Source organism: Pyrus communis, chromosome 4 (genome assembly GCF_041283825.1).
Source record: "Pyrus communis isolate YQ-2024b chromosome 4, ASM4128382v1, whole genome shotgun sequence".
NCBI classification, from domain to species: Eukaryota; Viridiplantae; Streptophyta; class Magnoliopsida; order Rosales; family Rosaceae; genus Pyrus; species Pyrus communis.
Genome location: NC_142568.1, coordinates 17,289,500 through 17,302,548, shown reverse-complemented (window position 1 = coordinate 17,302,548; position 13,049 = coordinate 17,289,500). Strand labels below are relative to the sequence as shown.

At 38.9% G+C, this 13,049-nt stretch overlaps 2 protein-coding genes across 3 annotated transcripts; one reads left to right on the top strand and one right to left on the bottom strand.

Annotated features, from left to right (window-relative positions):
* Positions 1–914: 914 nt before the first annotated feature.
* Positions 915–5,699, bottom strand: LOC137723046 (putative proteasome inhibitor). 2 transcript variants are annotated; one of them, XM_068462197.2, is made up of 9 exons: positions 5,419–5,698; positions 5,149–5,320; positions 4,900–5,052; positions 4,597–4,689; positions 3,501–3,578; positions 3,360–3,388; positions 3,119–3,266; positions 1,412–2,807; positions 915–1,200 (listed from the first exon to the last, which is right to left on the bottom strand). In XM_068462197.2, exons 1-8 carry the CDS (start codon positions 5,591–5,593, stop codon positions 2,732–2,734), a joined length of 924 nt encoding a protein of 307 aa, XP_068318298.2. In that variant the 5' UTR covers positions 5,594–5,698; the 3' UTR covers positions 915–1,200; positions 1,412–2,731. The 2 variants fall into 2 exon arrangements, with proteins under 2 accessions (XP_068318298.2, XP_088548809.1); XM_088692683.1 differs by lacking the exon at positions 4,900–5,052 and having other exon boundaries at positions 5,419–5,699.
* A 3,932-nt stretch (positions 5,700–9,631) lies between these two features.
* Positions 9,632–11,167, top strand: LOC137722228 (uncharacterized). Its single transcript, XM_068461186.2, has 2 exons — positions 9,632–10,733; positions 11,045–11,167. The coding sequence occupies exons 1-2, from the start codon at positions 9,632–9,634 to the stop codon at positions 11,080–11,082; spliced, it is 1,140 nt and encodes a 379-aa protein (XP_068317287.2). The 3' UTR covers positions 11,083–11,167.
* Positions 11,168–13,049: the final 1,882 nt, after the last annotated feature.

The window sequence follows — 13,049 nt, the reverse complement described above, 5'->3', positions numbered from 1 at the left end:
TAAATCTAATATTTTATGTACAAAGATAGCCAAAATTTCTACGATTTTTACGTGGAGTCTCAATTAAATATAGCAATGAATTGTATTAATCTTCTATGACACAATCTTTTATATCTTTCAAATATAATATTTTTTACAATTTTTAATCTCGCAACAACGTGCGGACAATAGTTTCTAGCACAACTCTAAAGCATTTTCTTTTCTCATTCTTTCTTTTGGGTAGGTATGTTTATATCCAATTCATTACTCTCTTTTCTCCTAGTCCAAAATTCATATAACATAACCTATCTTAAATTTTCCCTCTCTCGTCCTTCTTCCTCTTTGGTAGGTACCTTATATAGTTTAGTAATGCAGTTTATTACTTTTTTTTCCTTCCCAAATAAAGGATCTAAACTGGAATAACAATCACGTCCTAAAGTACAGAACCTTTATTTGATTTTTACTTTTAAATTAAGAATTAAAGAAAAATGGAGTACCTTAGGACCCAGCTCCATTTGAATCGGCGGCTATGTATAATATCATATTGCCTACTTTCGAAAGCTCTAAACGTGGAAAGTTCTTTTCTGATGCGAGTGAAGAAATTTCAGCCACGTTTCCGATCTCAATTCCACCTGAAATCTCCCCACACCCACACCCACACTCTTTAGCAATGACAACCACTAGGATTGGTTCTCTAAGTAGATGCTAGCAGGTTTTTTATTTTTTGTTTTTGTTCAATGAGGGGAGAAATCCGACTCAGAGCATCAAGTGTAAGAGTAAATGTTGTTAACCACCTATGATACGTACAAGTTGCACGAACAAAACTAGTTGGCTTGTAACTTAATCGAGCCAATACATAAATTTTTATGTACCAGCATCAAATATCTTCTAGTTAGGCAATTATTAGTTCAGAATCATTAGTATTAGACAAGCAATCAAACAGTGAACTCATAGATCTCCCTTAGCTGTAAAATAACGATTTACATAACCCAGCTTAAAAGGGGAAAAATAACCCTCTAATTCCACTAGTATATTAATTTTACAAAGTATATAGAAGAAGAAGAGAAAGCCAAAGAAAAAAAAAAAATTTGTAGGGCTGTTAATGCTGTTTCCAAGGAAGACATGTCAGGTTACTGCAAGACCCAGTCCAGGTACTTGTGCATTCACCTCCATCACAACACTCGCAAACTATTCCAAGTGTACCAAAAACCTGCGCATATCCTGCAATTTATTCACACAAGACATATAACTAAGTCAATTCAATTATATCCAAATTCAAAAACTGTAATCTGTGATTCCCCCGGTAGCGGTATTTCAAACCAAACCCTTCATGCATGACAATACGTGATTGGCTTAAAATACCGCAACAACGATAAGTTTCTCTCAGTGTTTGGGAATACATGTTAGACGTAACGTTGCTTGAAATTCTTACCTTGTTGTGGCAAGAGGGAGAGTGGTCTTCCTTCAGCAGCTGAAGATTTCCCAGACGCAAAAACAACCACCAGAAGCAACAAGAAAGGAAGAAGAGAATACTTTGGAAGGCTCATATCTGTGCTTTTTTCCCAGCAAGATCTGTGCTTTTTGCAGCTGCAGAAGGTCCAGGAATTAGTAATGGTAGTGGGTTCAGAAGTAGATATTTTAATTCCAACTAGAAAAAACATATATAAGGAACAAAGGTATAGAAACACATGAGATAACAATGAAGGGTTTATTATATTTGAAATGTCTCTGTCAATCTAGAAGGTAGGTGGTTTTTTGTGTTTAATTCTCTTGATCTGGAGGACTAAAAAGAAAAGATGGGCTTCTAGAGAAAACGCAGGTAAATGTTTCACACGTTTCCCGGATTCTTACGTCTCTGCAGGTTTTGGAATTTTACATGGAATTGCATGGAAGCTTCCTTCTTCCTTCTCACTCCTAGTTTTTCAAGTGGCCGACTTTAATCATCAGAGAAACTCTCTTGTAATTAAAAAAAAAAAATTACGTGTCAAAAAGTTTTTTAAATTGTTGGTATTCTTTTTAAATGTCAAACATCTATCGAACGAATAATACACAAAGTTATGTATTTCTTTTTTCTTTGCACAAACGATGTTTCATAGTAATCTGAACTACAGATAAGCATATCCGAACTAATCTCTGCATCACCTCTACAGCCTGGAAGAGACTTGCACTATTTTAAATGCTGCCATGATAACGTAATTTCACGTAAAATCGCTCTACATTCCAAGATGCCAAGCGACATCTAGAAGGGCCCGTAGATGAAGCCATCAACGTTTTTGGATTTTTGTGCTCCGATGATGGTTGTTGAGACAGGTGTGAAACCGGCCTTACATTTTCTCCAAAGGATGGACACTTGTTTTAAAGGAGCCCAAAACAGATTACATATGCAGCTTGTCAGCCTCCGCCTAGGAGGCGGAGCATATGATAATTGTAGTCTATTTTCCTTAGGAACTAGAAGGAAGGGTGGTGACAAAAATGCAACACATCATACACGACATTGATATCGTTTGGAAAGGGCTTAAACCGCTTTCAGATAACCAAAACTTCCTCACAAATGCAAAACCGAGGATAAGGAGTGGAAAATTTTAAATATACAGACAACATATATGATACTCCTATGAAAACCCTCTCGTTTACATTTACACAGCAACTTGCATGCCAAACAAGAAAGGAAGAAGAGAGATCCTCTGTCAGCTCCTATAAGTACTCGAGTTTCTTATTTGATGACAAACTACTTCTGGCTTGAACAGCATATCTAAATGAAATCTGAGCCGCTCCCGAAATGCTCCAGGTCTGGATGAGTGCCACCTCCTGGCGGCCTCCGTGGATTCCTGGAAGGCATAGAAATCACACCATATTATACTCCAGTGAAGGTATTCTTGGAAACTTTGCATCTATCATTCATTATTTGTTCACTTCCCAAACGCCGTAAACAATTGTACATCCATTTGGAAAGTAAAAGTGAAAACACAGGTAACAATCTCAATTCACCATGACGGATTAAGTAAGATCAAAGGCCTCGAGTGAAGAAAAAAAAACAAAAAAAAGGCCTATTAAACTGAAAAATAATGAAAGCTCTATCAGGTTGGAACCAGGGAAGAACCTAATTTCAATTTTAGTGAAACTTTGCTATTCCACTTACCTTGCAAATCGATTAGGCTCAAAACCTGGAACACCTGGGGGCCCGTAGAGATCAAAACGAGCACCTGGTGGAACACCTGCAGGTCTAGAGGGATCAAAACTAAACCCAGGGTCTCCAACGCCACCAAACCAACGAGGGTCATGGGGTCCTATTTTGACACAACAAATGAAATGTGAGTCCCAATTAAAAAAGTAACGTGATTATTATCAGCACAATAAGAGTAAATGAGTATTGTACAAACCGACAAGCATGCTTCCACTACCATCACCCCTGAAAGATTGGCATAAGAAACATGTTGTCAAAAGTCAAACAGTAAAACAGTAAAACCAGGTTTGAAACTGCAATGAAAACCCCAATATGATGTCTTGTTGAAATACAATACCTTGAAGGGTAGACTCCAGCACCAGGCCCAGGAAGAACATCACTACCACCATAAGGCACGACAGGAGGATATACAATTCTGCAAAGCAAGCCAGAAAACAGAGAGTAAACTGCATGTTTTGGAAACTTTCAAGGATACAAATGAAAATTTTAAGCATGACGCTGCTAACTCACTCCGATCACAACAAAAAAGACATTGCCATGACTGTCTACTTTCTTCCTAACAAAGTCAATGCAATTCCCAAACTCTCTTAACAACTAACTTCTAATTAATCTGAATGAAAAACTTCCGAAAAAATTAAAACATTTAGGGTCCTCTTACAAGGTAGAATCGGATGCCATTTTACTAATAATCTTTCAAGAAAGAAAGTTTTGATTTATTTATATTTTAAATCTATAAAATGATAATTTGAACCTCCTAGGCTCCTAGTTATTTCCTTACAAATTGATGGGGAGACTTAAGAAGTAAAAATAATCTTCCAAATTAGATAATGAAAAGAGTATATGATGCTATAAACAGGAAAGCATGATACATAACTAGTTTTAGACTCTTGAAAAACCTAAGCCAAGTCTCACATACAAATGCCTTACAATCTAAGCTACTACTCCCAAATCGACTTAGTTAAACATACTGAAATGAATCTAATAGATGGACCCTCTAAAATTGAAAATTGATAAGATGTCGGTCCCATGGCCAGTCCCAAATGGTAAAGGCAGCAACACTGCTCTACAAGGCGATGAATATGACACAACTCGTCAACAGACGAATTCCCAAGAGGGAGGACCATCAGCGTCAATGATTATCAATGTGACATTAACTTTTGAATGTATAGACATCAACTGTGTGCTCCATTTTGTTAGGGACTGAATCAATGTCCCCCTCTTAATACCACAGCAAACATATATTATAACAATCTAGGGCGGGTGTAACAGGCAGGTAGCAACCAAAAAAGGGCACGTAAAATTTGTCAGAGAAACAGACTTTCTACAAAACCCAAAGCATAAGCTAGCAAAACTTAACAAACATATAGACTGCTTAGAATCACACGTACACAGACATAAAATACACATATGCAGAGAGAGCAGGAGAGAGATACCCTGAAGGATCAGTGTAAGGGGCTGAAGGTCTAGTGTGAAAGCCTGAAGGTTCAGAAACAGGCTCAGTTGTTGATCTCTCACTCTTTTCTGAACTGCAGAGTTCCATAACAAAAAGAAAGTAGTCCGTAAAAAGAACATTCACTGATACTTAACCTAAATACCGATAAATTAGCATAACAATTAACGATGACTACTTTAGCAGAGTATTAATACACTTCTACATCAAATAATGCATGCAAAACTCAGATTAAAAACAAAAAAGTCAGCATAACCGAAGCGATTCCAAGACAAAACCCAGTTACCTTACAGGGTTACTTGAAGAACCGGATGTGGAAGATCCAGACCCATATAATTTTGACAGAACTTCAGTATCCAATTTCTTCACCAGATTCTCTAAATTCTTGAACTGTGTGGAGTAATTGCTGCCCCCATCCTCTCCAACATAATCACCAACACTGTAATTTGTTTCGTTAACCGCAGAAAACCCATTAACAAGCAAGAATAAAACTACCCAATTTGTAAAAGTCCAAAGAATCGCAGCAGAAGCTTACTCGATTTCGAGATGGACGGGCTGAGAGCTCCCATTAGCCAGTGCATCCACAAGCAACTTGCCGTTCATCGTAAGGCACTTAACCAGCACCTTCTTCGAGCCCTTTTCTGGGTTCATATAGACGAATGCGTACTCGCCGTCGAGCTCGTTCCACTGCTCCATGCCCACTTCATCTGCAACCCCAAATTAACAAAAGCCACAAAAATTTGAGGAACAATATCAATTATTCTAAGAAAAGTTAAACATTTATCGAAATTAAACAAGTGGGTACCCATAGAAGATGAGGAGAGAACGGAATCGGAGAAGGCGGGGGGACCAGCGGCGGTGAGGACGTAGCCAGCGGCGAGGAAGGAGGCGTGAACGGCGAAAACGACCTTGTCGTCGTTGTTGCGGAAGTTCGGCCTCGCGGCTCTGATTACTGCCATCACCGACTTGTCGTTCGCCATGGCTGTGTGAATCAGTGCGATTGATCGGTGGGTTTTTCTCGTTGCTTTTTATTTTTGCTTGCGCGAAAGGAAATGCTTTGGGAAACTGGAAGGACGAAAGAGGGAAGAGACGAGTGTATTCGCGGTATACTGACTATAGATTTGGGCCCAATGGAGTGGGTAGCGGCCCAGTATATTTCAAACTGTCGGTTAAATGGGAAAACAGTAATTTTCATTCTTTTAGGAAAAAGACTTTAAAATTGGATAATTTCTTTATCTTGTGATAGAAATATGATATTTCGAATATGCACACAACATGCACAATAATTAGACAAAAATAAGATTTTTTTATATACCTTAAAATGATCAAATTGTCTTCCCATATAAATAGGTTATCTAGAAATTTCAACTCTTATTTCTTATTTTGTAAAGAGAGAAATCTATGTCCCCCGATTCTAGTTCAAAGAACCCTAAGCCATCCATCTTCTTCATCCAAGAGCTCTTTCTAACCCATCCATCTTATTCATCCAAACTCTCTTTCTCTCTCGTCTCTCTCTCTCTCTCTCTCTCTACGTTTCGAATTTCGAATATACTCAAGAACTCTCTCTCTCTCTAACCCACTCATCTTCAATTTTTACCTTTTCAATCATAGGTTTTGTGAATTGGGTTTGCTTAATTTTGCTTTTTGATTGATGGATTTATGGAGTTGAAGTGATTGGTTTGATGTTTCTTGGAGGAGACTCAAATCCTTCAATTTTTATTTTTTATGTTTTATCATTTCTCTGATTTATATGTGGGTTTTCATTTCTTCTGTCTCCTCCCTCCCTTTGCTCCCTCTTTCGTTGCAAGCACTAAAATAGGGTTTGGCTTTTGCTGCAATTAAATGAAAAAATGTATTAAAAGTTAGTTGCCTTTTGGAGAGGAGATAAATTTGAGGGAAAAGAGAGAAATCAGGGTGGAAAGAAGGAAGAGAGAAGGATATGGACGACATTGTTTCACGTGCTCGTTCGCTCTCTTTGTATTAAGCTCGCTCATATACTATATGTACACGACATGCACGAGACATACACATTTTATGCTCACAGATCTAGGCTCAACCCAAAAACCCATAACTCACAGCTCTCTCTTCGAAATCAGAAAAATGACCCCAAACTTTATATGAAGAATCGAAGCTTCATTAATTTGAATTTGGTATCAAATTTGATTGGTTCCAATATTTCAAGGATTTAAAAAAATTGCAGTTTGAATGGGCACGAAAGAACTCAACTTAATCAAGGAAATTGGTTTACGAACTCGTTCGCTTTTTTCATATTTCCAGAGCCTACCTCTGAATCAAAAGGAAAAAGTAGTAAACTACGTTAATGCGAAGAGTATCAAAGATGTAAATACGCACCATCTACACATAATACACTATATGCACATAATATGTACAGTACATGCACATGATATGCACAGAACGAGAGAAACTTTAACGGTGACAGCTTGAAAAGTCGTTACTTATATCAACCACTGCTTACCCGTGCACGTGGAAAACATGATACTCGTTGTCATTATTTCACGGACACACGTGACCCTTAACATCCTCTAAGTTTTTTCTTAATTTTGTTTTTCGCCGAAGCCAACTAGATTGTGGTCATACTCGCTAAATTTTGAGGTACAACATACGTGCATCATAATTAATGAACATTCCCGCTTCTCATATTAAGATGTATCCATGCACACCATATGTGCACCACATGCACATTACTAAAAAAATTTCACAAATTTCTGCAATTAAACACTTGAACCAGAAATTGTTCCATCCCAGTCTTATAGCACGTCAAAACTTGAAATTTATTCCACAACTCGTATGCCTCAACATGAAACACAAACCTAATTTAACTTCTAAGTATTAAGGGTTATTATACAACATGGTCTCTAAGATTTGCATGATCAATAGAAATGGTTCCTGAGATTGAAAATCAATACAAATGGTCCATGAGATTGTCCACCATCCATGATTTTGGTCCTTCCGTTAAAAACTCTTTGGGTAATTTTCAAAGCTTCATAACTCAATCGATTCTTAACCAAATTCAACCCATAATATATCAAAATGAAGATAAGAAAGTGTAGAACAAGATTATACCTATTTGGAAGCACAATGATTACTGGAGATGGCTGGAAAGTAGCCTTAAAGATGACTGGTCTGTAGGAAAACTGGAAACTCGCCGGAAACTGGGTAAACTTTAAACGTTCATAACTTCTTCAATACTCAACGAAATCGAGTGATTCAAAAATGAAAATCATACTTCTCGATGCGACGAAGAAAATGATATCTTTCTTTACTGCTAACTCACCGTGATTTGGCCGGAAAACTGCTCGAAAGTGGTTAACTCGAAAATGGTTAGCCACTTTCGAGTCGTTGTCCGACCAAACCACGACAATTTAGCCTTCCAAAAAGGTACCATTCTCTTCGTCTCATCAAGAAGTATTATTTTTATTTTGAATCAATCGATTTGGTTGAGTATTGAAGAAGTTATGAACGTTTAAAGTTTACCCAGTTTCCGGCGAGTTTTCGAGTTTTCCCACGGACCAGTCACCTTTCAGGCTATTTTCCGGCCATCTCCGGCAACCATTGGACTTCCAAATAGGTATAATCTTATTCTACACTTTCCTATCTTCATTTTGATATATTATGGGTCGAATTTGGTTAAGAAACGATTGAGTTACAAAGCTTTGAAAATTGCTCAAAATCATTTTTAACGGAATGACCAAAATCATGGATGGTGGACAATCTCAAGGACCATTTCTATTGATTTTCAATCTCAGTGACATTTCTATTGATCATGCAAATCTCATATACCATTTTGTATAATAATCCAAGTATTAATTCATCTTACAAACAACCCATTTATTCCATAAATCGTTGATGAAGGAACTTGGAACTAAACACCCTACCTTACTATGCCTGTCGAAGTTTTAGTCGCCGAAAAAAATGAAACTTTCAAGCCAAAATAGAAAATATGGTACAAACCCCAACTCATTATTCTCACCTCTCTCTCTCCCCCATCCCTTTGTTCGAAATCAGAGGTATGAGGTGATGAACCCAAAGCCCAACTCACTCTTCTCACCTCTCTTTGAACTTCCATCGCTTCGAAAGCAGAGCTTAGATATTTGAGGAAGGGATAAAGCGCAGGGAGAGACGAGAGAGAGGAAAGGAGAGGGTAGAGAGAGAGAAATCAAAAAATGGGAGGAATAACCCATTTATATGTGGGTATTTTAGTTATTTTGGTTTTGTGCATTGTGTGATTGGCTTGTGCATGGCCAGTTTGTCCTATTTCTGTCACAAGATTAAGAAATTGTCATATTTTGGGGTATTTTCCTTCTTTTTAACTTCTTAGACGGTCATATTTAAATTTGGGAGTAGTTAGAATCTCCTACATTTTTTTCAACTTGTTTAGACTAAACATCTGCTCTTCATAAAATTTGATTAAGATGTTTTGATCAATTGCCAACTCAATAGTAAACTAGCAACTAATTTCCTACAATATAGGAATTTTAAATTTATGACTTTATTTGAAATATTAATTTAACTAATTCCTCATTACCACTTATGGTGCATTTGAAAATAAACGTATCGATTTTTGGTACATTTAGATTTCTTAATGCACCAAAATCGAAGTGGAGCATAAATTCAAATGTATCCATATTATAAGTAATCAAACGTACCAATATTATCAAACGTACCTCTAATAAAATTATAGAAAAAAGTGTAATCAAATTCTTATAAGGAACAGATGTTTAATCAATGAAATCTATTAAGGAAGGAATCACAGAATTGATTAAGTAAATATTGTAAATTGTTAATTAATTATTTACTTACTTGTTTTTGTATTTTGACTGCCTTGTTTATAGGCTTTAGTATAGGATCCATATTAGTGTGCGACTCTATATAATGTTGTAACCCTAGTTCTTTCAATAACAAGAAGAAATTCAGCTATCATATTTCTTTAGATGGTACCAGAGCGTTGATTTGGGAAACACAGCAAAACACAAAAAGCCACCCAAGCCGACGCAGCCATGGGTGACAAACCAAAAACACAAATAACTTATTCAGGCATAGCCTCACATCTAAAGTGGGAAAACCCAAACCACCCACTCTATGTCCATCATTCGGACCAGCCTGGTGCAGTTCTCGTACCACAGCCATTGGTGGAAGATAATTATGGTACATGGGTTCAATCCATGACAATGGCCTTAACGGTCAAGAACAAACTTGGACTTGTTGATGGCACAATCAAGAAACCAAGTGAGGACAAACACGAAGAGTTGCAACAATGGAATCGATGCAACAATTTAGTCAAGACATGGTTATTGGGATCGATGTCAAAGGAAATTTCAGGAAGTGTTATCCATTGTAAGGATGCTCGTCAAATGTGGCTTGACTTGCAAGAAAGATTTTCTCATGTGAATATCGTACAACTTTTCCATTTAGAGAATGAAATCCACGATTGTGTGCAAGGAACCATGACCGTGAGTTCTTATTTCACCAAACTGAAAAGTCTTTGGGATGAACGGGATGTCCTATGCTCAATCCCAGCTTGTAGTTGTGAAACAAAGAAGGAGATTGCTTGTTACGTGGAGACTCAGAAAACCATGAAATTCCTCATGGGTTTGAATGACTCGTATGCCACTGTTCGTAGCAATACCCTTCTACTCGAGCCACTGCCCACGGTGAACAAAGCTTATTCCTTGGTTCTTCGTCATGAACGTCAACTAGAAGTCTCTAATGGGAAAGGCACTGCCCAACCAGAGGCAGCAATGTTTGCCGTGAAAACTACAAATCGGGAAGCCGAGTCTGAGGATCATGGGAATCGATGTTTGAAGTGCAACAAAACAAACCACACCACCAAAAATTGTCGGGCGCATCTCAAGTGCACATTTTGTGGATGGAAGGGTCACACCTTTGATTTTTGTCGTAAACGAAAGGCGGCTGCTGAGGTTGAACAAGGTCGTCCTTCCAAAGGCAACCAAGTCATGACAAATGACAAAAGAGATGTGCTGCCAAACTTTCCTTTTTCCCAAGAGGATTGTAAGCAGATTCTACAATTGTTAAACAAGAGCAAATCCTCCTCATTCGTCAACCAAGTGGGTAATTCTTCAAACTCTGAAGAACTTTCAGGTAAAGCCTTCTCCTTTGTACGTAATGGACAGAAAACCGTTTGGATTTTGGATAGTGGAGCCACAGACCACATAGTATGTAGCCCTACCTTCTTTACATCCTTGAAACCTGTTGAAAACCGTACTGTTGAGTTACCCAACGGATCCCTTGCTACGGTCACCCATGTCGGACGAGTTGTTTTCTCTCCCCATCTTGTTCTTGATAATGTTTTATGTGTACCATTCTTTAAGCTAAATTTGATATCCATTAGCAAATTAGCCTATGATTCCCTGTACATTACCATTTTTCTAAAACAATTTTGTGTCATACAGGACCTACGCTCGGGGAAGATGACTGGGATGGGATTTGAACGGGAGGGACTCTATTATCTCGACCCACCAAAGAAAGGAACATGCAACACCGTTACCACCCTACCATCTACATTTTGGCACCAACGCCTTGGGCATCCATCACACAAAGTATCCATGTTATTTCCCTTTTTGCACAATAAAACTTGTGATTCAAATAAATGTTTTATTTGCCCATTGGCCAAACAAACAAGATCATCTTTTTCATTAAGTTCTATCTCTACTCAGTCATGTTTTGAATTAATTCATGTTGATATTTGGGGTGGTTATCAAGTTGCGTCTCCTTCCGGTGCCAAATACTTTCTCACCATTGTTGATGATTATACTCGGTGCACATGGGTTTATTTGATGAAACACAAGTCTGACACTCAAAATCTCCTTGTTCAGTTCATTCACATGGTAGAAAATCAATTCAACACTAAGGTCAAAATAGTTCGAAGTGACAATGGTCCTGAGTTCAAACTAAACACATTTTACACTCTCAAATGCATCATTCACCAAACTAGTTGCGTCAACACACCACAACAAAATGGTGTCGTTGAACGCAAGCATCGCCACTTGCTCAATGTTGCTCGATCCCTAATATTTCAAGCCAACCTTCCTAAACGTTTTTGGGGTGATGCCATCCTTACTTCGGCCTACCTCATCAATCGCACACCTACTCCTCTCCAAGGGCAAACACCATATCACAAATTGTTTCACAAAGAACCAACTTACACACACCTACGTGTTTTTGGGTGTTTGTGTTTTGCGTCCACCCATGCACAAAAACCTTCAAAATTTGACCCTCGTGCACGTCGTTGTATTTTTCTTGGTTATCCTTATGCGCAAAAGGGTTATAAGTTGTTTGATCTCACACTTCAAAAGGTTTTTGTGTCACGAGATGTCACATTCTTTGAGGACCATTTTCCCTACCACACCTCCAATATTTCCGCTGTACCTAGTTCCTTGCCCAACCCCCCCTTTTCCACCGTTACCGTGTGATATGGATGTCCCACCTCCCTCTTTGTCTTATGACACGTCTCCTATCCTACCCCATTCACTGGATATGCTTACTGCACCGCCCACCGACCCTGCTCCCATGCATCATCATAATTCCCACCTTGTTCCCATGCATCCTCATACTTCCACCGATACCCCACTTTCCACCGACTCACCATCCACTACACCGACACCGTCCTCTAACCCTCTGGACAACCACCCCGCGTCACCAATCCCACCTCTTAACCCCAACCCCATTTGCCCCGTGGCTGCTATACCACCTGCACCACGACGTGGCACACGCCCTACCAAAATCTCCACATTTTTGCAGGACTTTCACGTCGAGACATCTCTCCCGTCCAGACCTGCTCCTTCATCTTCCACGAATGTGGTCACGTCAACAGGTACCTCTCACCCTCTCTCTCACTTCTTATCTTACCACCGTCTCTCTTCACCCCACAGAACTTTTGTTGCTAACATCACAGCCATCCAAGAACCTACCACATTTTTGCAGGCTGTCCAAAATCCAAATTGGCGTGCTGCCATGAAGCACAAAATTGAGGCTCTTCAGGCCAACAACACTTGGTCTCTCGTCCCTCTACCCCAACACAAACGCCCCATCGGTTGCAAATGGGTCTATAAGGTGAAACTGAAACCTGATGGGACTATCGAGCGTTATAAAGCACGCTTGGTTGCGAAAGGTTACAGTCAGATCGAAGGTGTCGATTACAGAGAGACTTTTGCTCTTGTTGCCAAATTGACCACTGTTCGTGTCCTCCTTAGTATGGCTGCTGTCCGTGGATGGCACTTACATCAACTCGACGTTAATAACGCCTTTTTGCATGGTGACCTTGACGAAGAAGTTTACATGTGCTTGCCTCCTGGTTTCGGCCGAAAGGGGGAGACTCGAGTATGCAAGTTAAATAAATCCTTATATGGCCTAAAACAAGCCTCGAGGCAATGGTTCCTTAAACTTTCCAGTGCTCTC

What these genes read in the sequence shown, in the direction of transcription:
- LOC137723046 (XM_068462197.2), bottom strand. Translation starts at nt 5,593, where the DNA reads ATGGCGAACGACAAGTCGGTGATGGCAGTAATCAGAGCCGCGAGGCCG. An exon ending in CCTTACACTGATCCTTCAGG is followed by an intron (nt 3,579 to 4,596) that starts GTATCTCTCTCC and finishes CTTGCTTTGCAG; the next exon opens with AATTGTATATCCTCCTGTCG. An exon ending in GAGCCTAATCGATTTGCAAG is followed by an intron (nt 2,808 to 3,118) that starts GTAAGTGGAATA and finishes TATGCCTTCCAG; the next exon opens with GAATCCACGGAGGCCGCCAG.
- LOC137722228 (XM_068461186.2), top strand. Translation starts at nt 9,632, where the DNA reads ATGGGTGACAAACCAAAAACACAAATAACTTATTCAGGCATAGCCTCA. An exon ending in AAACTCTGAAGAACTTTCAG is followed by an intron (nt 10,734 to 11,044) that starts GTAAAGCCTTCT and finishes TGTGTCATACAG; the next exon opens with GACCTACGCTCGGGGAAGAT.